Genomic DNA, 24,633 nt, shown 5'->3' with positions numbered 1-24,633 from the left:
GTTCAAGCGATTCTCCTGCCTCAGCTTCCCAAGTAGCTGGGACTACAGGTGTGCACCATCACACCCAGCTAACTTTTGTGTTTTTAGTAAACACAGGGTTTTGCCATGTTGCCCAGGCTGGTCTTGAACTTCTGGCCTCAAGGGATCTGCCTGCCTTGGCCTCCCAAAGTGCTGAATTACAGGCGTGAGCTATCATGCCCAGTAGAATGCTTCCTTTATGTCAGCCTTAGAGATGCATTACTCTGAAAGAATATGTCAAGGCACCTAAGAAATCCCCTCCCACATTCAAATGATTGGTCACTGGCTGTCCAAAATGGAGTGCTGTGGAGTATTCATTTCTTATGTAGGTGCAAAAACCTCACAAAAGGTGTTCTGAATGTCTATAATAATGGGAGACAAAAGACATAATCGAAGTGACCTGGCTTTTAAAAAGCATAAAGATGAATCAGAAAATATTATCTCGCTTTCGTTTGTAACCTGAAAGTTGTTTGGGGAAATACCCTAACCCAATAGCTCCCTGATAAATTGTATACATTTTGGACAACCTCTGCTAAGCAGCTACATTTCCAGATTTTCAGAGCAACTTTGAAACTTGAGTTTGGTGAAGATTGTTCGTTTAAATATGCAGCTGATCAAAGATAGTATTTTGACTTCCTTTCCAAATCTGCCTATAAGAAGAGATTAGCATCAGTTCACAGACACAGGAACTCTCTGGGCCCTTTAATTCCTAACTAGTGCTGGTGAAGGTATCTGTGTACTTCAAAGGAGAACAACTTTTAAAAAATTTTTTCACTTCTATCACCTCCAACTCTTTTACTCTTGCATCTCTCTTTCTGGGTGAAAAACAACAGTGGGTAAACAAACCGCTTGGTAGCTAAAACCACCTTATCTGAAAGATGCAGTCCTGCACCACTCCTCTGCACTAAGTCACCTGCTTTCCACACCCTGCAACCCATCTGGGTTGCTTTTTTCTTTTTCTAAAAGACACTAAGCAGTAAAGAAGAAACGTCACTCACTAGAGAAAGTAGTTTGGGGGAACCTACTTGAGCCATGGCCTTGTTGAAAGTTTGCACTGGTGCAGTAGGCTTCGATCACTTTAAGGATCTGAGCATCCTCTTCCAGAGCAGCTGTACCTGTGAAATTTAATTCATCATGACTTTTCATAGATACATGCCTTTGGACCCTCAAAATGATGCAGTGCACTCTACTGCCTGGGACAGGCTTCTCTGACCAGTAGAGTTTGTGAAAGGCAAGAGAAAGAGCTGTCCAACGCTGTTTATGGAGAAGAGTGACAGCATCCTCATGGAGCTTTGGAGTCAGCCTCAGTGAGCTCAGCTTAGTGGAGGGCCTACTCCTGAAGCCCAGAGCTCTACACTGGGAACCAGAGTAGCGGGGTGGTGTTCTGTCAGTGGTCTCAGTGAGGCCAAAATCACAGCACTGAGCTTGTTGCTAGCTTAGTTCCCATCGATATACCCCAGCCTTCCTCTCCTTTAAAGTTCAAGGTTCACCTTTAGGAAGCTTTCCCTCATTAACCCCACCCAATTTTCTAACCAGTCAGTGTAGTCACTCATTCTCCCTCCCCCCTCCTCTTCTACTCCAAACTCATTCTTGCCATGGCTGGATGGCAGCACCCTGTGAACATGCCAATGTGCATAACCAGGTGTGGGGTGGAGGGTGAGGCATGCCAAAGCTGGGGTGGAGCAAATATTTATCCAAACTATATTCCCAGCTGATACACACAATTCTGCCACCTCTTTGTGAGACACCGCTTACTCCTTCACATGTGTCCTAAAGTACCTTGTGTCCCTAAGTACCTTGTTGACAGCCTTATAGCCAAATATGTCCATATCGACTGGCTGACCGACTTTGCAGTCTGTCTCCAAATGAAGCCATGTTTCTAGATGTGGGCAGGCTGATTCCCTGAGTAACTGTGAGCATCACTGAGTGTGTGACTTCCGGAAGGACTTCAGCCTTCGGGTCTATTTAGTCTATCTCCCTGGAGAAAAATATCTCAAGTATCAGAAACTAAGAGGGAAAAAAATGTATCCATAAGAAATGGGTCCCTTTAGAGGTTCTAAACCAGGTGAGGCAAAATGCTCAACACAAAAATGATACAGATGACATCTGCCTGAGATGACATGAAGTGCAGCTGTAAGAAGCTTATTCAAATGTTTAAGAAGTGACCAAAGCTTTCCATGCATTCTTCTTTATATATAAAAGACAATGTCAAGAAAAAATTGCTCCAATCATCTGCTTTCAAATAAATGCTCACATAAAAGAAGATTCTCATGTTAATTTATCCATAAACAACTTTCAGAAAGTACAAAACACATACTTTTCCTAATCACATATTCCTCCTCTGATGGTTTTCTCTCAGTCTTCCTTTTATGAAGAAATTTCTTCATCGTTTTAGGGCTTTTACTAGACTCCTGTAAGGACAGAGGTTTCTTAATGAATTAAAATTCTCCCTCAAAAACAAAAGTAAAAACACGAGTGAAACTAAATAGGATTCCTCTCCCTTATTTTGACAGTCTCAGTTAGGAGTACATCAATGTTTAACACTATGCACAATTAAAATGGTTCCAATAAACTCTAAAAGGTTAAATAAAACAGAGGCAATGACATTATCCTCTCAATTTGCACACAGGTGGGACTAAGAGTGGAGTGTGCCTACTGAAGACGTGGCAGATTCTCCTGGAGGCCAAATGGCTTTAGGGAACCATCTGCAGAGAAAGTAAGGGATGTCACCCTAAAAACGTAACAGTATTCCTAATTTGGCTTACATTCCCCACTGATACAGTTTTAGGGGAACTAAGCCACTGTAACCACTAAAGTAGTATTGATCACTTTTCAAAGAGCTTCAGAGCTATTTAAATAATTCTGCCTTAGAAACAGTCCCACAAAGAAGAATATAATTTCCATTTGTGAGACAGGAAAACTAAGGCAGAGGGACTAAGTCATTTTTCTGCAGAGAGAAGAATCAAATGAAGGATTTCCTAATAAATAATTTTGGGTTAGAAGTAACACACCCACAGCCAAACTTAATTTTTCATATATAAAGCCATGTATTTAACTAGTAGACAAAATAAATGTATTGAATTTGTTTTTGCCATATGAGTAACCAGCAGGTCAAAAAAATACTCATTGACAATATCCTTAATCCTTAATCCAATAATCTGTAAACAGATTAGCAACTTAGACTTAGGAAAAATCTCTCATGATCACCTTATCCCAACTGTCCAAGAAATGTGTATACATGGAGCATGGATATTAATTATTAATAGTAGCTTAAAAATACAGGAAACAAATCATTTAATTTATTTCACTCAGCCACAGTACTTATACTTGAAAAAAGACAGATATGAAAAACTCTCACATGACAAAAATAACAGGAAAAAGCAGCACTTTAAAAAAACGCAGGAAAATGGGGCATTTTAGGGCATTATGACATTTTTATATGTATTTCACACAAGCCTGCTTTTTCAACAAAGTACTTACATGTCAGAATTGCATCTTCATATTTTAGCCACCAATTACAACAAGGGACAAAACAAGCATAAGGGAAAGCTTCATTCATCAAAGGTTACAGCACAGCATTATGATGTCACTGTAAGCCAAAGATATTGTTCTACCCTTACCTTTAAGATATAAGACATCCTCTAAAATGAATATGTAAAGAAAGAGAAGATGAGCGTGAGAGGTCGATGGTTATAATGACCAAATCCACTTATCAATAATTCTAAAACAACATTTGAAATGTTAGTGTTATCATAAATTACACAGAGGGAATATAATCACATTTCCCACATTAGTTTCAGATGCAATATTATCATGCAAAAGCCTGAGGAATACAGTTCTGTGCAGAATAACAAATGCTGAAAACAACTGAAATACATACTATCTAGTAGGAATATATTAATAACTCTTTTCCCCCAGCAGAAACGAAGTGATCATGCCTTAGTTTTAATAGATTAGTTATGTGAAGGATTAAGTCAACTTTACTCTTCAAAGCTCACCTTAATTTGAACTTAGTAACTGATAATTACAAAATATCCGTCATTAAAAAGGAGACCGAGGTAACTATGAAGTGGCACTCCTGGTTTACATAATCAAAGAAGAAAATTGGATGACTGCAAGAATTGCAGGTAAATTTCCAAAGTAAATCTGTGGGACTGCTTCCTGACCAAATTCTAAATACAGTTATATAACAAAGATTCAGTTCAAGGGTTGTTTGTCCTATCATGTCAAGTTGAAAGGATCAAAACATCCTCCAGTGTCCAAATATTGTCTTATTTTTACTGCACTTAGAGTTGGTAGCAACAATTAATCGAAACAAAAGCATGGTGGTTTAAATCAAAACACTCAAAATGGAGCTGAGTCTGCATCACTCATCAAAACACACATTTGATCTAGAAATATATGCTGCCTTTGCCCCATAATTCTAAGACTCATCTCATAACTGTCACAAACTTAATCTTCACCCAACGAGACTGATTTAAAGAACAGTTACTAATAAATGAGTATCTTTTCTGAAATCTGAAATGATTTGAGACAGGTTAGGGATAACGCCACTGTTTGGATGGAAAAGTAATACTCCACACAGTTACAGAAGCTAGTGAGTGACACTTCCTGACTGCAACTTCTAGAGAAAAAAAAAATACACAAAACCTTTAAATCCCCACACTACCCAAATATCAAATGGCCTTTAAGGTTGTCTCTGAGAAGCCTCTTTTTAAAAGACACTCCTTTCATCAAATTCTTTTCTCATTCCAATTGAAGCAAATATCACTTTTATAGTTTGGACTCATAGCTTGGTCCCATAACACTTTACTAATTTGGTTCAAATTGATCAAAATGATCCCAAATGCTGAATTAGGTCTGCTTCATTGGCAACTCAACTACAATGAAGTAGCTCTTGTTTGAGATTTGTGTACATTATTAATGAATCTAAAGAATTATCATAATAATCATTAAGGTAAACCAGAGGCACTTCAGGAGGAGACTGGGAACACTCAGGCAGTGCACATAGATCCTATAGATATTCAGTACATATTTGCAGATGGATAATGGGAAACGGAAAATTAAGAAACCAAACAAATCACTGAGTCTAGCAATTCAAGACTGACTCACATATACCACCTATCTTAAATTCTAGCACATTCCCACAGAACTATTTGCAACAAGCTATGAAATTAACTTGTCAGAAGCATTTTATACCATAGGTAGCAAAATTACCTCTTTATAACCTAGTGCTGCTGATGGTCTAAGTGGAGGTGCAGGTCGTAGACAACTTAAACTCCACGGTTTTATAATTTGAGGAGGCTCCAAGGGTCCTCGGGGCTGTCCAGTAGAGCTAAAAGACTGGGAAAATGTCTGATGAGATGTTGGCAATCTGCCATCTGAACCCGACCTTGTGCCACACAGTGAGAGAACAACAATAGCTTCATTGGATCAGCAAAGACAGCCATAGAAAGGGATAGACGGAAGAACAAAAGTCTCCAGTTTGAGAACTGGCTCTTTCCAGTCAAGATTACGGGGTCTCTAAGAAACAGCACAAAATTGACTCAACATTCCATGATCCTGTCCTCTCTTTCTCATCTGGAATTTAATTAATTTAATTTTCTTTCCTCTGTAAGGAAAGAAAATGGAGTAGCAGTCAACATTTGAGTTCAGTGATATGTTTGGCACTCTGGTAGGTGCTTAAATAGATTATTTCATGAGAACAGCCTAAAACATAGACTCAGTCAAGTGAAGTAACTAACTAGTAATTGGCAAAGCCAAGATTTGAACCCAGATCTGAAGCCAAAGCCCATATTCTTCCGACCACAACACACAGTGCTCAAAACTGGAATTTTGGCATCATAGGTTTGTATGTTAACAAACAACACAGTATATCTTCCATCTCACTCAGCAAGTACAGTAAAATCTCATCAATTCAAATTCCAAAGTGTAAATTTGTGATAACTCAGAAAGAGACAATGCTGAAAGTTTACCTTTGAAGAAGGTTACTGAGCATATGTGAGAGCATGAGTGAGATGACATGGAGATGTTTAAGTACTTAGGGAGGTAAACTATTTGTTTCTACTTAGCCCATTGTTAGTAGGAGAGTAACCATTGCTGATTGAAATAAGCCTTGCTTATCATTAAAATATTTTAGCAGGACTTCTGGTTAGAAATACTTTGCTAGCAGTTAGTTGGGGTACCTGAATACTGTCAAACAGAACTGCACACCTCTAAGTAAACCTTTTCATTAATTTGGATGGGCCTCATAATGAGAAATCAGAATGAGTGAGGTTTAACTGTACTTCAAAATCTACAAATATAGGCTGCCCAAAAGGCTGAGGGTGTGCTTGTTGCTTCTTCTAAATAAGTCTCCAGCAGGCAGGAGTTGATGAAAGACTCAATAATCTCTGGACAGAACACATGGACTACTTACGGAATGAGCACTGCATGATGACGATGAGGTTTTGGATAATGAACTGCAAGAAGCAGGTCCTCTGATCAGTCTGTTCAGCTGCTCTAACCATTCCTGGAAGTCCTGGTTGTTGTTGCAATGGACCACAATTCTCTCCACCACGTTACCTACATCCCCCAATTATGATCAATTTGAAAACAGAAGGCAAGGAAAAACTTGAGCTTCTCCCATTCATAAATACACTTCATGCAACTAGGACTTGGGTGTGTATTTTCAGGGGTTTTCATACCTATGGGATAACCCTGTTCAAATTTCTACAGCAGAAACAGATAACCTGTGATGATAAAGTAAATAAATATTCATGTCTGATTTAGAAAACTGTCCTTGATTTTTACTGCTTACAGAAGCTTAAAAGTAGTGTAAAACTTCACTATATACAAACTTGCAATCCAAAAACGTAAGTACATAGTCCATCTAGTTAAGTCTAAAGTGGGAATATTGTACTGGTTCCCCCAGTATCAATGTTGGAACAAGATCCAATTAAGACTATTTACAACCTTTTGGCAAATACTAAACCTTAGGCTCCTTCTTGGGAAAGAAGAGAGTAAGGCCATGATCCCAGTCTTAGCCACTGTGCCATATCAGCACCAACAGTGAAGCCACTACATATAAATGACACAGGCCTGGCAAAAGGGATCATAAGCTAAAATGTCAGGGAGAATTACTGAAGCCTGGCATTATGCTCAATTTGTGAAGAAAGTTTGATGTCTTTTCAGAACTTTTTAGAAATATAACCAAGTCTTACTAACTCATGGGCTGATGATAAAATTGCTGATAAAAGTCCATATCTTTGGCTCCTCTGCCACCAGGGAACAAATGACAGAAGGGAAGAAAATTGCATTTACATCAGTCCATTTTGTTATTCCTTAGCTCTCACAAGTAGCTCTTATGCAACAGAAGATTGAAACTAATGGCAAAGCCATGGCTTTTGAATGAGAGGAGACTTCTCTGTGCTATTGCTGTACCCTAATTATCCCAGGAAATGGAATATACTTTGCCATGCCTGCGTAAAATTTGCTCGTGGCCTATGTAACTGAAAATAATGGCATTTATTTATTAAATTCCCCTTCATTCCAAAAAGAATTGGAAGTAGTTACATGAAAAAGAGAAAATTACCTACCAGTGATTTCAAATGTGCAGTCATTCCCTTCAATTTCATCTAATCTAGTCACCACCGTTCCTGCTATTGGTATTTTTCCCTATTAGAAAAAGAACATTCTCATTAATTCTGCAGTCATACAGGTCTCTGTTTATTTCACTTAGATTTGCTGACCCTCTCAGCACTGCAAAATTATGGCTAGACGTATTTTTCCACTATGTCAAGAGCAGATAATATGATTCCCTGTTCTAAATTTTAATCAGACTAAGAAAGCAAGGGGAAAATGTGGATTGTGTTTGGCTAACACACCCTAAACTATAAGATCAGGATTTACAAAGCAGTTTCCTTTTCTAATATATTTTCATAAGAATCAGTAAAAAAAAGTGAAGGCTCAGATGTTATAAAAACTACTAATTGTCAGGCCAAGATGTAACAGGCAATAGTAACTTACAATGCTCTATATCTTGGGAGTTGACTGAGGGACGTTTAATTTCCTAAGGAATAACATGCTTCTTAGAAGCCTGAATCATGTGCTGTGACTATAATAAGACAAACATAGGAGCAGGTCCCAGCTTTATGTTTTCTCAGCAATAATGACATGGGCCTGTACAATACTGCTGCTAATTTATCTAGTTTCCATTTATGCATGCAAAACCTAGTGCATAACTAAAGCGGTGGATATATTCAAGATAAACTCATTATACTAATACAAAGGTCTTTGATCTAAGGAACATCTGCTCTTACAAGCTCTTTAATTACAATGAAGGGTCAGAACATTCTGGTTCTCCTGGCTTGAGCTTTTAATGCCATAGTGGAGATACTGCATCTGGATGGAAACCTGTTTTCATTAGCGGGTCTGCTATGTGTTTTATGTGAAATCTACTAACCTGATAGATAAAGCCACTCATCCGAGGACTTGCAGATAACATTATCAGGACATTTGAAAATAACATAAGGTACCGCTCCTCTTTTTCCTGAGAGAGAATGAACAATAACACATGAAGAACAGAATTGGACATTTTATCTGTTGAAAATTTCTGGAATCACTGCCTTATAACATAGACCTTATATAAACAACTGAAACGTTAACAATAATTTTTTTAAAAGATACCCAACTTGAAAATATAAAACTAGTTGAATTTTACTTTGACATGGATATAAACCCACAGTTTATCACTCTTCTTCCTATACATAACAATTAAATACAAATAACCATGCTTGCTTTCCATGTATGAAAGCCTGAGGAGTCACCACAGTTTATGCAGCCAGTGAGATGTGCTAGACCTGGGCACAAAATAAGTCTCCAGGTTCACAAAATGAAAATATATTTTACTTTGAAAAAATGGCAAAATGAAGGGGTTTTCAGGTGATAAGAAATTTAGTATGCTCTAACGTGTTAAAGTCATATTCATAAAATTAACTTTAGTCATTAAGAACAAGATAATTATTGGATTTATGTAAAATGTAAAAGTAGACACACTTTTTTTTTTTTTTTTTTTTTTTTTTTTTTGAGATGGAGTTTCGCTCTTTTTGCCCAGGTTGGAGTGCAATGGCACAATCTCGGCTCACCGCAACCTCCACCTCCCGGGTTCAAGCAATTCTCCTGCCTCAGCCTTCCAAGTAGCTGGGATTACAGGTATGTGCCATCACTCCTGGCTAATTTTGTATTTTAGTAGAGATGGGGTTTTTCCATGTTGGTCAGGGTGGTCTCAAACTCCCGACTTCAGGTGATCCACCCACCTTGGCCTCCCATACACTTTTTTAATGGCACTGAGGAAACCTCGACACATGAGGGCTGCTGTGAGCCCCTTCAACAGATATGCAATTAGTATACGCAAAAATTACATTTAGCTTCCATGCCCAGTCATCTTAGCTGAAATTATCCTTATGCCTGTCTCCATCTCCTTCCTTCCATTTGAGAAGAGCAACCCTTCCAGGCTAACTATTCTAACAAGTGCTCCACATTCTCTCACATCTTTGTCTCACTTAGTTTTCCTCTACAGACATCTCCTCTTCTTCTCCCAGCATCCTCTTCTGTTTTACTAGCTTTTCCTCTTTTTCTTTAACATATGTACACCTCCTATCCTAACAGACCTTGGCTTGCCCCCATGTGGCTCTTTATGCATAATATCCCATTTCTTGACATTTTATTGCCAAATTACTTGCTGCCTTCATTTTCTCTGCATTGATCCATCCCTAACTGCACCCTCCTTGCTCTTGCAAAGTCATCAATAACTGCCTTCTAGCAAAATCCAATGGCTTCCTCTTGGTCCTCACATTCCTTGCCCTCTGAACCTTCAGCAGCAGTCAGCACACTGGCCATTTTCAAATGCTCCTCGTGGAATTTCCATGACACCATGCTCCCCCAGTTCTTCTCTACCTTCCTCTTTGTCTTTTTATTTTTTCTGGCACTGATTCCTCCTGCCTTCACCCAAGAGGTTTATCCCAAAGGTGTGAATGACTAATAGTTAGACTCACTGCATTAACCTTCCCTGGGGTATCTGCATTTTAAATGAGATTGCTTATTAACCCAAAGTAATGAATCTCTGCCAAAGACGTGTCAGAGAGTGTAGGAAGATGTTTTGGAAGAAGGAAGACAATTCTAACACCTGATAAATCAAACCAGGTGCCATAATCAACCTTTCTCCCTTTCCCTGGCCCCTTCTTAAAAGAAATAATCCATCTTCAGCTCCCCCCCCACACCAACCCCTCGGGCTTCTCTCTGGATATTTGCTTCCTAGGAAGGCACATCTGTTAGGGACATCTAAGTCTCTGCCTCTAACTCTGACCTCTCACTCACATTTCCATACTACGTTAACAGTTGCCTATGGTACATCTCCACCCGGATATCTACAGGTCTAAAATTATATTCTTCATCTCCTCTAGCCCAGGGGCACCACTTCCTGTTGACTTTCCCTTTTAAAGATGCCTCCAATTTGCCCCTTCTCTCCATTCCCTCTGTCACCACTGTCTTAGGGGACTCCTTCTCACTTTCCATCCCAGCTGGCCTTTCTGCTTCTCGTCCATTCCCTCCAGTTCATTTGACATATATGGGTGTCAGATTAGTGTGAAACATCCCTTTCAGAGTGTTGTTCTATGACTCTGGACTCTTTCATTATTTCCCACGGCCTGCTGCATCCATCTGAACTATTCTTGCCTGATGTCAAGCTTCTGCATAATCTAATTCAACCTGACTCTATCAGTCTTTTACTATGGCCAAGTTGCTTCTTTTGCTCCCTACAGGCTGGTTTCCTTACTGTGCTGCAGCAAACCAAAGCCACATTTCTATTCTCTCCTAAGTAACAATGACCTCTGCCTTGTGAAATCCTCCCCTTTTGTTTTTGTGCCCCCTCCTCAATTCCTGTCTCCATAAGGTCTTCTTGATCTCTCCCTCCTGTGAACTTTTATGGACTCTATTGTTGAGATTGCAAAATCGAACGTTGACTATTTGGTTTGTTTGCTAGTTGCAACTTGTGTTTTAGTCTGTTTTTAATGAGTTCTTTGAAAACAGGGATCATTCTTGCTCTTTTCTCCTATCTCCCACAGCACCTAGCAGAATGTTGAGCAAAGAATAGGTGCTCAGCTTCTGATTTCAATGTTGTACCATTTCACTTTGATGGAAGAACAAGGAAGAAAAACTACTTAAGAGGCTCAGGCAGGAGGATTGCTTGAACCCAGGAGGCAGAGGTTGCAGTGAGTCAAGATGGCACCACTGCACTCCAGCCTGGGTGATGGAACAAGACTCTGTCAAAAAAAAAAAAAAAAAGGAAGAAAAATATGAAAGATGGAAGAAATGATGTTGAGATTTGAAACACCTTACCTCACATGCTCCATACTGCACCATTACTTGTGACATAAAAATCACACTTCCCAAGTTTTTAATATCTTCTCCTTCCCATGCCTGAATAGGTTCGGACAGTATCTGTAACTCCAGCTGTTTTCTCTTCCTCAGATCTTGACATTGCCCCTACAGAACCAAAGCAGAACATAATGGAATAGGAATTCTTATGAAATAGACTAAAATAAGACCAAAGTAAGATGTGGCTTCTGACTCTTTGGTTCCCATTGAGTCCCTATTTCCTCATCATGAATCCCATGACCAGGTCTGTTTTTGATAGACAGAAAGATCCACTACCCTAAATCTCTAGGCTTAAGCCCCCAAAAGTTTTGTGAGGGAGGCCTATTTTTCATTTTGCCAAAGCGTCAAAACAAAATGCTAGAAAGAGCTTATTTCTCCCTCCCTGTAAAGAACATGGGAAAGCAAGCAGCCAAATCACACTGACCAGAGCCAGGTGAGGACCTAGTAGATTCAGATCTACTGGTTGGTGCCCCTGCTTGAGCTCCTCTTACGTTGTCTATCTTTGCATAAATAGGGCTTTAGTGGCAAAATAATTGTATTTCGAACATATGCTCAATTTCCAACAAGGTAACATCCTGAAAATAATCAAAAACACAAAATTTCTCCTGGAGTTATAGTGAAAGAGAAAATTAAATTCTTTATGCCACAGTGAATCAAACTGATAATGAAACCTAGGCACTACCGTACTTTCTTTAAGGACCAAGATTGCTATGAAAAAAATACTAAATTAGTTATTATTTCTAAAAGGATTGGAAAAAAAGAGATACGACTGAATTTCATGATGACATACTGAAAATTCAAACCAAGAAACAATTTACAGTTTGCCAACACTATGTGGGGTATGAATACTCTATATATATATGTATATATATAGCTTAAGACACTGAGTTTATCTTAGAGTAATTTAACAGCATGCATTCCCAATTGAATACAAAAAATAAGCACATGGCTAGTTCTGTTACTGTTTCCAAATGAATGCAAGATAATATTCTGGGGGGTATATTTTCTACAAAATCTCTGCTGTCCCTTTCAGCTACATGGAAACTCAAAGAAATAAATTCACTGTACACATATTTTAAGAGCACCTATAGTAGGAATAAATATACTAAGCCATCAAGGCAAGTCATATAACATAATCAGAAAGAAATATAGGTTTTCAAAAAGACTCATTTTACATTCCTATTTATACAAGCAAAAATAGAACCATAATTATAATAAACGCTGTGGGTTTCACTGGGTTGTTCTATTAGCTTGCACCATGTAAAACTGCCAATATTGGACTGTTTTTGGCATATAACAATGGCAATTTTAACCTAATACTCTGGTCTTCAACTTGTTGTTCAACTACAGACACGTCAATTACTGATCTTTCAACAAGGATTAATAATTAAACATTAGTCCAAATCACTTATAATGCTACAGAATTGTGTAAAATGAAGCTAAGCTTAATCAATTGCCCAAAATGAAGTTTTCTTTCCCCCTAAAATGGCACCAAGTGGTTTTATATCAGTGGGTTCAAGAAGATACATTAACCATCATACTGAAGATACAAGATCACAGGTACTTTTGATAGCAACCTATATAAAGCAATTGCATTTTAGTACTTTGGGTTTTTTCCCCCCTTTTAAATTTGACGAAGGATTTCTTCTTCATATGCAAAGAAAAAACTCATACCCTTTGGCATAACTAGTTGAATCCAGTATTGATGCAAATCAGTGAATGACGAGTTACACAGACTCGTCATTAGGTGAGCAATGGGGGTAAAGACAAAGAGACAAAAGGAAACCCCCCACCTACACGCCAATGCTTAATGTGGCTTAATGTGGCTGAGACTGTAAATGTGATTGCTTTCTACCCTCAGCCTGGCAACCTTTCTTAGGTAAGCATGATTTTTGGAGGATAAAATTAAATGAAACAATCACTGCTATACTGTCATGAAAGCTTATTATTTCCATTCTAAAGACCTTTGTATAGGGAAAGAAATGTTACACACAAATTGCTCTTTCAGGAATAAAGTATACAAAATGGAGAATTGTGATTTTAAAGTATCACCTACCATGAGAGTTTTGAATGCTACGATTGCTTTCAGAATATCCTGGTGATCTGGATGAGTATCCTATGAAAGGAATACATTTGAAAACAATGTTAGAGGAGAGAGGATCAGCAGTTGTCAAGGGTTAGGGGTAGAAGGAGGGTATGGCCACAAAGATAGCAAGAGAATTTTGGGGGATGATGGAACTGTTCTGTATTTTAATTGTGGTCATGGTAACATGAATCTTTACCTGTGTGAAAACTCACAGAACTGTGCACCAGAAGAAAAATATTAATTTTACTGTATACTAATTTAAAGATTAAAAAATAGAGCAGCATGGAAGCATCTGGAATCTCAGCAACTCTAATTATTAGGTGATTTAGAAATTAAGAGAGTTGGTAATGCATAATATATTTAGTAACTATGTAGCAAAAGGCAAGAGTTCCCATTTCCCTTTTTGCTATTATACTTTGGATAATGACTATTTAATAATAAATATAATAAATAATTATTCGGGGGACATCATTAGGTCATATTGTTGGTAGATGACAGAAGGTAGGGAATGGTGGAAACAAGAGTCGTGGTTAGAGAAAAATCAATCTATCAGTCGGGCATGGTAGTGCATGCCTATAGTCCCAGCTACTTGGGAGGCTGAGCTGGGAGGATTAGCTGAGCCCAGAGGTCAAGGCTGTGATGAGCTGTGATTGTGCCACTATACTCCAGCCTGGGTGATAGAGTGAGACCCTGTCTCGAAACAAACAAACAACAACAACAAAAATCCAAGAGAAAAATCAATCTAATTCCATTTCCTAAAATGCCTCCATTTTCTTTCAGCAGTGTGAACATGGCAGATGGGAAAAGATTCCAAGTTTCATACCATATTTTCCTTCTTAAGCAAGCTCTTACACATGGCCTGCAATCCTGTGGTACTTGCAATTCCGAAAAGTGGACAGATTCAAAAATGGCTTAGAGGAATCCACAATTCCATAACTGTTTATGAAGGGAAGATAGAGATTCTTATGGGTAGATGTGCACCTAACATTGGGGCATATGGGGTATGACTTTTGGAACTCAGCTGGAGTAAGGGACGACTAAATTTCCTGCCCCACTAGTCTCAGGTGATAAAATACAGAGCTGAACAGATTAAGGGCCTGATATAAGCCAAGAATTACATTGCTCATAAAAAGTAAGGTTGTATTCCTTTACAGTAAAATTTATCCTTATCCAAATCAACTGACAGCCAAGAATTTCAGGTTTTATTCTACTGTTACCAGCCATGCCAAATGCTCTGAAATCTGCACAAAGTTTACAGTGGTGAACTAGTACTAAGGGCTTGTATTTTCTGATGATGGGAAATGAGAGGCAGCCAAAGACACGTGACCCACAGCAAATGGAGGCAGGAGGAGAACAGGCTCCACTATAAGAAAGGCTGAGATATAGGATCCAGGCAGCAGGAGCGTCTGGGATTTGTTTCTCCCCAAACTAAGTGCATATTTGTATTTCGACACTGAAAAGTAATAGAAACTGAGGCCACTCGTTTCTGGATTTTTGTGATAAGCAAGGAGGGGCAAACCTCAAACGGTTCAGCAAACTGGTTTAGCTTATGGAAAGGCATCCAGAGGTCAACACCTTCCTGAGCCCTAACTGAAATTTCACACTGACAGGCTTTGCTCACAAACTCCCCACTGCCTCCAGCTTTCAGGCAGGTCAAATACCCTGAGAATGTGGTTTCGCTCAGAGAACATGCTTTCAATCCTGACAAATGCTGACAAGCCCGGCAAAGTGCGGGTGCACCCTTTTTCTTTAAAGATAATCAAACCCCTTGAAACCTCAAAACCTTTCCCCAGACACAGGAAGAGCAACTAGGGTAAATGCAGCCTCCTCCAGCAGGCCCTCCTCTCCCACCCACACTTAAATCCCCCATGAACAATCACAAAAGAAAGCCTCAAGGAGCTAGCTCTGCTGATTGGTTTTTCATAACACGAGGCCTTTGGTTCTTGGTGAAAAAATATTCAATTATCAGGCCTCATTGCAAAATCTTAACATTTAGAAAAGATTACAGCTATGCTACAAGAGTTGCAAGTAAACTGTAGGTTTATAAATAAAAATGTGGAGGGACTCTGATGTACACGCATGATGTGTAGAGAGATACCACTAATATTGTACCCATTCATTGGTCTTTAAGGAATACCAGAATCTTCCATTGTCATCCAGAGTCAGGAAATTGAATGATGGCAGAATTCTACAGATAAATATTCCTGTCTATGGTGAACTTGTTCTTTGTACATTCTGATGTTGTTTTGCTTTATCTCCCACGATAAAGTTGGTTAATATACCAGAACCAGAGAAGATTTCTTAGTTGGATTTTGACCAAACTACTGAGAGGGCAAAAGAAAATCCCAGTTAGCAAGTAAGCATAGACTTAAGGGAAGCCACAGGACCAAGGCTTGGAAGAGAAGAGCGAAAAGGGCAAATGATCATTAATACCTAGTAGCAAAGAATAAGGATCTTATTTTGCTGCATAAAGAGGAAAACTAGAAGCCTGAGAGGAGGGAAGAACAGATAAAGTAAACTTTGAATCCAAGACCTTGATTCCTCTGCAAGGCCATTTTGGAGGCAAATTGGCTACGTCCTCCAGAGCACAGGATCATACTTGGCACAGGAGCTTGAAAAAGTTCACCTTCCCTTACCTCCATATGCCGTTCCAACTCTTGCAAGAGAGTAACATATTTCTCCAGTCGCATGAATGGTTTGCTGAGGCTTGTTGTTAAAATGAGGATACCTGGGCTCGATGCACCTTGATTTTCCATGAATTGTTCCAACTCATCACTAGCAAAAGAACAAATATAGTTTTGTTACTGCTGAATATCTCATGTAAAGAATTATCAACCTAAAATTATTTTACTGTATTTCACACAACATAAAGCCAAATAAACATGCGTTTCACTAGTCCAAACGCTGTTCAATTTGTTTTGGCTCAACTAAATCACGCTTTATTAAGCTCCTTCTGTAAAATCAGCATCAGGGCTCCTTTGGTGAGCCAGACAGTCGTGATTCCTGGTGTCATACATTCAACAATTGCTGATTGAGCATCTACTAAGTGACAGGCTCTGTTCTCTGATGGGGCTACAGCAGTAAACAAACAAACAAAAAAATCCCCACCCTTAAGGAGCCTACATTCATGGTCATGAGATATACAGTGTATCAGATGACCCAGAACTTAAAGTATAATTTAAAAAATAGATTTTCTTAATCACTTCAAATGTCCTAGTTATGGACTGGTCAGGTGCCTAAAGATAACAATCCACAAGGTTGTATCACCCACTTGTAATGTTCTAGAATCACTTCCTACATTTAGACACCAGCATGTTTGTATGACTAACCACAAAGTCACTTAGCCCAATATCTAAAACCAGTGCAGCAGGTTAACCAAACACTTACATAAGGCAGTAACTTGATGAAAAAAATGTATTAATATTTTATGAACTGTGTGTTGTAAATGTCTAATTCTAAGCCGGTGCTTTCTCTGCTGTTTAGCACCGTTCCAGATTGTTTACTTTCCACCAACAGGGATATTGAGTCCTGGGGCTGCAAGATCATTTTAATACACATTTAAGCAAAATATACTTAGAGAAGGAAAGCTACTGCCTAAGTGTCAGTTTATGTTGAAACTTCTGCTTTATTACATGGCCCTTTTACCTCTTTGGTTGGCCATGAATATCCAGTCAGTCACAAATCTTCTTGGATCTGTTGATTCGTTCCCATTCCTGCTGCCACTGCCTTAGTTCAGGACTTCAGCTCATCCCATCTGGCCCACTTCAATAGACCAACTGTTTTCCTGGCTTCCAGGCTTTTCCCAGGTCCTGCAGACTACCATTTTAGCCTCACTGCTTTCCTACCCAAGCTCTGAGTGCCTACAAGATCAAGTCTTGACTTTTTAGACTCCTACTGGCTCCACCATCTTTCTCACTACTCCCCAGCAGGAAACCCCTACTGCAAAGCGACCTACTTATTCTCCCTAGAACACATTTTATGCCATGGTTCCCAACTGTGGTGTGCTGCTATAAGGTGTGAAGTGTGTTCCAAAAACTTGCTGTAAGTAATAAAGTACTGGGAGGCTGGAAACAGAGCGGATTGCAGGTTATCCCTATTAATTATAGACACCCACCCACACTCTCCCTTCGTGGGTTTTTCTGAGCAGGAGAGAAAAGATGGAGTTTCAGCTAACGCAACAGCAGCCCAGTGTGGCACGTATGTCAGAGAAAATAAGGGCTGGGAATGGCTGCCTTAATGGAGTCTAGATCACACATGAGAGGTCATATCTAGCAATTGCTGCTATCCTTTTTATTAAACTTACAAAAAGTTACAGAGACGGGGTTTTGCCATGTTGCCCAGGCTGGTCTCGAACTCCTGGGCTCAAACAATCCTCCCACCTCGGCCTCCCAAAGTGCTGGGACTACAGGCATGAACCACCGCACCCACCCTGCTGCTAATCCTTTTATCAGTTTTTGTAGTCTTGTTCCAGAAGTAGCCAAAAGGAGGGAAATGTCCTAGACTTGGAGTCATAAAACAGAGTTGGCAACCCTGAATGAGTTGCCTGAGCCTCAACTGACTCATGTTTATAAGAGAGATAAAACCTACTTCCTAATAAAATTGCAAAGCTTAAATATTGGGGGTTTTAACGCTACTATTTCATGCTAAGAATTATACATGCATTCACTCTTGTTTAATGACAACAACATTTCAACATAGGTGTTCTCCCCATTTTACAGATGAGAAAGCTGAGAGGAAGAGTGATAGTAAGTGGCTACAGTGGGATTCATACTCAGGTCTGAAGCCAAAGTCTCAGGTCTTTTCAGGATACCATACTGGCTCTCTGCAGGACAGTATTTTGTAAACTTTAGTCAATGGATGCATTATTATTATTATTATCCCAAGACAAATACCTTGCTAAAATCACATCTTTAAAAACTACCAGTACCTGTGGTTTCCAACTTAATGGAAATTCAATTGATGTTTAATTGCCAACCAAGAGCATAAAGTGCATAAAGAGGTTTAAAAATTCATTGCATATAAAATATAATTAGGGAAATAACTCGGGTTTGGAGTGCATTTGAGTAGAAAAGTAATTTGGAGAAAATCATTTTCCTAATTTATTTTCAATTTAGTAAACAAGTTTTATTTTTTCTTTCAGTGACTAAATGACTGCCCGCATCCTCAACGTTTTACTCTAATTGATGCAAGAGTTACAGCAATTAAAAGCAAATGCTAATGTGTACTTTATTATTTCCATGCAGCATTCTAACTTCTAGGCTTGCTAAATATTATAAAAGAGTTTAAATTTATTTCAATACAACATGAGATCACTATCTTGGATTAAAACACTGGTTCTTCAGAAAAGATAATTTTACTAAGGCAACAAAAGAACAAAATTGTCCTAAAATGCCTTTTGTCTGTGATAAATAGATCCTAAAAGACACATTTTATTTAGCCAAATAAACATAATACACAAATTAGTATCATTATACACAAATATAATACATAAATATATATTATTATACCAAAGAACAATCTTTTAAATGCAGTTTTTAATTTTATACAGCCCATTTGAAACAGCAGTGGATTAAGACTTGCTTTTCAAGCTTAACATGTTCTGTGTATGTGGCGTGATACAATAGAAGCAGTTCTCAGTGTATAAATGCTGTTTAAAACAACACACATTTATTTCATAGAATGCATGGTGGATGGGGCTCTGGGATATTCTGGGTTGGACTGGAAAACTGAAGAAAATTATGCATACTACAATAACGCTACAGAGCTTAGCCATCTCATATAGAAGTGTTTCTGTGGCATCTTTGTATAGGTTTCTAATTTGAATGATCATAACTCTACCTAGCAGATCAGAGATTCCTCCTTTCCACCTCAATTACTCCCCCAACAGTCCTTTCAGGGGAAATCACTGTGGCCCAAAAGGGGAGGTGAGGCAAGAGGAGCTGGCTGCCACAGCCTCTGGCCAGTGGAAAATTTCAAGAGTGCCACTCACACTGGATTTAGTGGTTCCCTTTCTTCTCTTTTTCATTTATCCAGCCCCAGAGATTAGGTGGTGTGCGTCTTTTGCTTCTTTTTTTGTCCCCACTCCTTTTTTTTTTTTTTTTTTTTTTTTGGAATGGTCTTGTTCTATTGCCCAGGCTGAAGTGCAGTAGTGCGATATTGACTCACTGCAACCTCCGCCTTCAGGGTTCAAGCGATTCTCTTGCCTCTCAGCCTCCTGGGTAGCTGGGACTACAGACGCACACCACCACATCCGGCTAATTTTTGTACTTTTAGTAGAGATGGGGTTTCGCTATATTGGCCAGCCTGGTCTCGAACTCCTGACCTCCAGTGATCCACCTGCCTTGGCCACCCAAAGTGCTGGGATTACAGGTGTGAGCCACCGCGCCTGGCCTTGTCCCTACCACCTTTGGTTTGTTATCAGTCTTACTTTCTCCCTTCTCTGGTCCTTCAAAGACAGAAAAGAACAGAACCCAGGCTCAGAATTTTTTCTGTGCTCCTTGTCCCCAGAGCGAGTACACAACTTTTTTTTGGCGGGGGGGGTTCTCAAAGTCTTCATTGCTGGCAACCATGGTAAACAAAGAGTGAAGAGAACTAAGGAGAGCAAAAGCACACCACAGCAGAGACGGAAGTGAGGTCCGGATCTGTCTTAGCACCAACTCCTCTTCTCTCTGATCTCTCATTTAACCCTCTCCCTCGTGAAAAGGATAAATGCCACACTGAAGCAAGCACAGGAGAGAAGAGGGTATTTTTGTAAAAGAGAGGTTATTCCCAGGAAGAAACAGGGGCTACCGTAGCAAGCTAGCAGGGGAGAGACCCTGGGTAAGGTCTTTCCCCGAAAGACCTTACCCAGGGCACAACAAAATACTAGAGCGGCCATTCAAAGATATGCAAATATGGGGACACATCAAGGTTGGGGTCTGATTACATATCCAAATTCAGGCCATACACGACTGCATTTTTAACAAGACACCTGCATGCAATCATACAATTTTAAGGCTGGATCCCTTCTCAGGGCCAATTGTTATGAGCATTCCTGGTATGGTACTGCCACCTAAAGGCCGAAAGAAAGAAATTCACCTGAACATTACAGCTTCAGCAAGGAAAGAACAGAAATCCACCAATGTCCCTATTTTAGCTAAAATCTTCATCTAAAAAATGTTTAATGTGAATTTTCTATGAATTTCATTTCACTGTGCTTTGCCTTTAATAGGTCAGCATAAATTGCCACCTAGATGCATGTAAAATAGCTGAGATTATATTAAAAGCACATGTGAGAAAAACCTCAAGTATTTTAATTTTCATCCCTTTTACCTGTAAATAAACCAGTAAGATAAAAATTTAGTTCTATGAGGACTCCATTGAGTCTTCCATCATTTCAAGGGATACTGTAAAATTCTCAAAAACACCATTAACTAAAATTAAACAGGGCATTATACTTCACCAAAAAGTTGAGAATCTTTTAAATCAACTGTGTAACAAACTTTAAACCATAATGTTTGAGGGAACCTTTACTTAATTTTAATTATAAAATTAAATTCCTAACATAGGTAAATGTAGTCAGTAACATTTTAACACACAGAGTTACAATGGAAACTTCTCTAAACACCACAGAAAGTCTGCCACTTGAGGTAAACCATTTCTTTCCAGTATTCATCCAGAATACTGTTTTCATATCAAAGGGAGAACATGTGCTCATTTTATCGGTGTTAAAGAATTTGCCCTTATACATACAGGACATTTATGTATTCATCAAACGAAAAAATGTCTCTGAATCATTTTTTCTTTATTGTAGATATGTAGAAAATTATGAAAACATTCCTGGAAATGACAAAAACAAATTTAGGACTGTGGTCCACTCTGGTGAGGGAGAGAAGAGCAGGAAATATTGAAGAGGACACACAGCACTTGAACTGCATCTATAATTTGTTTGTTAGCGGAATAGTGGGTACATCGGTGTACTTTATATTATCTCTGTTCTTTGTATGCTTGAAATATTTTCTACTTTTTTTTCTAAAAAGAAACTAGTAGCTGGTAGGTAGAAAATGTTTAAAGGACACATGGGGCATGGTGACACTGTACTGGGTGCTTAGTATACATTATTTCATTTAATCCTCACATCATTCCTACAAGGTAGGTGGTTTGACCCTCATTTTACAAGTGAGGAAATTAAGGCTTAGAAGTGAAGTGAATCACCTTGGGTAAAACAGCCTCTAAGTGGTAGAATTGTGAAGTGAGACATTATAAAAGTGGTAAAAAGTTTAGGCTCAGATCAGGCAGGGGCACAGGATGTAAAAGGAAACAGTAAGGAGTTCCACTTTTGAGATGGTGGCATGAGACTCATTGGACGTACTACTCAGTTAAAAAAAAAAAAAAAAAAAAAAAAGCATAACAGGTGAAAACCATTTAGGCCAGGCGCAGTGGCTCACACCTGTAATCCCAGCACTTTGGGAGGCTGAGGCAGGAGGCTCACTTAAGCCCAGGAGTTTGAGACCAGCAAACTCTGAGCAACATAGTGAAAGCCCTGTCTCTACAATTTTTTTTTAATTAGCTGGGTGTGGTGGTGTGTGCCTGTAGTCACAGCTGCTTAGGAGGCTGAGGTGGGAGGATTGCTTGAGCCCAAGAGTTCAAGGCTGTGTTGAGCTATGATTGTATCACTGCACTCCAGCCTGGGTGACAGAGCAAGACCTTGTCTCTAAAAAACCAATAATAATAAAAATAAATAAAATATCTAGAAGTTGTCCTAATGATATAAGATAAATAAAAAAAAAATTCAGGAAAATCTACTAAAACTCAGTAAGAACAGGGAGAATTTACAGCATTTGAGCTATGACCAGCCCTCCCTCTTCTCCCTCCTCCCAACTCAGTTTGACAGAAGTTCCATTCTGGGCAACTGTGACCAAGAAGAGAGGCCTCCCTGGCCTCTCAGCTACCAGTCAAAAAATATGATATCTCGCCAGGAGGGACAGGCCATCAGCACATCTCTCCCCTTCAACTCTGTGTAAAAGAGACTAAATTCCTGGTGAGCGTGCCTGAGAGGTCAAAAGCTCACTTCACGCAGCCACTACACAGGCTGGAGGGTGGGCCCAATCACCCTCACCCCAGCCCACGTGTAGGGTAGAGAGTTCCATGCTGGAAAAGGCAAGCTGGAAGAGGTAACCAGAGGGTACCCATGCTTCCCAGCTCCCAGAGTAGTGAGATTTTTTCCAGAGGGAGACACAGTCCATGGGAACAGAAGAATTCTGAAGCTCTCCATGAAGAAATTTGTTTTATTTGGAAAAGGGCATGTGGGGATATTCAAGCGTAAGGGCTCATGCCAAAACAAAGGAGATTTTGGTAGTAAGCAAATAAAAGGAGGCAGGTAGTTCCTGTCACTTAAGTGCAAAAAGCTAACCCATAGGCCAGCTAGGTCACCAGAGAGAGAGCCAGGAAAAGAGACACCTAGGAAGTGCTAAGAAGGATCAGAACAAACCTCAAAGTCTGGTCTCAAAAACTGTCTCCACTTGAACTTAATTAGATCAGATGGTGAAGCAATTTATGCCCCCACGAAATTGTCTAAAACATTAGAGCCAATCAGCTGGAAATTAGGAGAGCCTAACACCTGGGTGTGATACCAATGGGGCTTAAAAGAGAGATCAGGGAGTGAGACAGTCAAAGAGAGCTCTGCTAAGAACACTGTCATTCCAGAGTGACTGCATGGCTGACCAAGGCTGTGCCCTCTGAAGAGTGATGCCAGAGATTGTACACTGTGAGCAAAATAGACTTCACTAAAATAGTCCAATCAAGTTACTAAATAAACACACAAAAACAACAGAAACATGTCCCAGAGAGTGGGGAATGAAATCAGTATCACAGTTGTGAAATCTAAAATTACCTAAAATGCCTTGTTCTCAACAACAACAAAAAAAATATGGCACACAAAGAAACAAGAACGTGTAACTCACACAAATAAGAAACAATAGAAATTGTCAGTAAGAGAGACAAAATGTCAGACTTAATAAAGTCTTCAAAGTAGCCATTATAAATATGTGCAAAGAACAAAAGGAAACCATGCTTAAAGAAGTAAAGGAAGCTATGATGACAATGTCTCACCACATAGAGAACATCAATAAAGATGTCGAAATTGTAAACAAAAAGAAAGAAGAAGAACCAAATGAACATTCTAGAGTTTAAAAGTAAAATAACTGAAATTTAAAATTTCATTAGAGGGGCTCAACAGCTGATCTGAACTGGCAGAAGAAAGAATCTGTAAACTTAAAATACATCAATTGAGATTATGCAATATAAAAAAAGAGAAAAAAGAATAAAGAAAAATGAATAGAGCCTCAGAGAAATTTGGAAAATCTTTAAGCAAAATAACATATGCATAATGGAAGTACTAAAAAAGAGAGGAGAGAGAGAATGGAGCAGAAAAAATATGCAAAGAAATAATGACTAAAAAATCCTAAATTTGAGGAAAACATCAACCCACACATACAAGAAGCTCAATGAATTTCAAGTAGGATAAATGCAAAGAGGTCCATGCCCAAATTATAATAAAAATCCTGAAAGTCAAGGAGAAAACTGTAAGCAGGAAGATAAAAACAACTAGTCATGAACTAGAGAACCTAGATAATATTAACAGCTGATTTCTCATCAGAATCTTGGAGGCCAGAAGGCAGTGGGATGACATACTCAACAGAACTGCCAACCAAGAATTCTGTATTCATCCCAAACTCTCTTTCAAAATGGAAGGTGGAGTGAAAACATTCCCAGACAAGAACTGAGAGAATCCTTTCTAAAAAATCCATCTTACAATAAGCACTCAATGAAGACATTCAGGCTGAAAGCAAGTAAACCCAGATTTAAATTTAAATTCACATAGTAAAACAAAGAGCACCAATAAACGTAAATATGCAATTATGAAAGACAGTATAAATACGTGCTTCTTCTTCTCTTAACTGATATAAAAGCAATTGGACAAAGCAAAATTTTATAATTTCATTGTTGGACCTATACACACATAAATTTAATATATTTGAAAAACACAGCATGAAGGAGATGGGTGGGAGCAAAGGTCTATTGGAATAAGAATATACCACCAGATAGTAACACAAATTCACAGGAAAAAGTGAAGG

General features: G+C 39.0%; 1 protein-coding gene across 5 annotated transcripts in view; it reads right to left on the bottom strand.

Moving 5' to 3' along the window:
• Window positions 1-24,633, bottom strand: part of LOC105481369 (Rac/Cdc42 guanine nucleotide exchange factor 6) — a 119,414-nt gene that overhangs the window by 8,494 nt on the left and 86,287 nt on the right. For 2 of the 5 annotated variants that reach the window (XM_011740895.3, XM_011740897.3), the window contains 10 exons: window positions 16,156-16,294; window positions 13,490-13,549; window positions 11,395-11,541; window positions 8,462-8,548; window positions 7,596-7,674; window positions 6,437-6,582; window positions 5,236-5,373; window positions 3,639-3,659; window positions 2,336-2,429; window positions 1,044-1,133 (listed from right to left, as the gene is read on the bottom strand). In XM_011740895.3, coding sequence (XP_011739197.1) covers window positions 1,044-1,133; window positions 2,336-2,429; window positions 3,639-3,659; window positions 5,236-5,373; window positions 6,437-6,582; window positions 7,596-7,674; window positions 8,462-8,548; window positions 11,395-11,541; window positions 13,490-13,549; window positions 16,156-16,294 — 1,001 coding nt within the window. The remainder of the gene's footprint in view (window positions 1-1,043; window positions 1,134-2,335; window positions 2,430-3,638; window positions 3,660-5,235; window positions 5,374-6,436; window positions 6,583-7,595; window positions 7,675-8,461; window positions 8,549-11,394; window positions 11,542-13,489; window positions 13,550-16,155; window positions 16,295-24,633) is intronic. The other 3 variants (XM_011740896.3, XM_011740898.3, XM_011740899.3) reach the window with 3 other exon arrangements.

Source organism: Macaca nemestrina, chromosome X (assembly GCF_043159975.1).
Source record: "Macaca nemestrina isolate mMacNem1 chromosome X, mMacNem.hap1, whole genome shotgun sequence".
Classification (NCBI taxonomy): Eukaryota; Metazoa; Chordata; class Mammalia; order Primates; family Cercopithecidae; genus Macaca; species Macaca nemestrina.
This window is presented reverse-complemented; position numbering and strand designations above follow the sequence as displayed.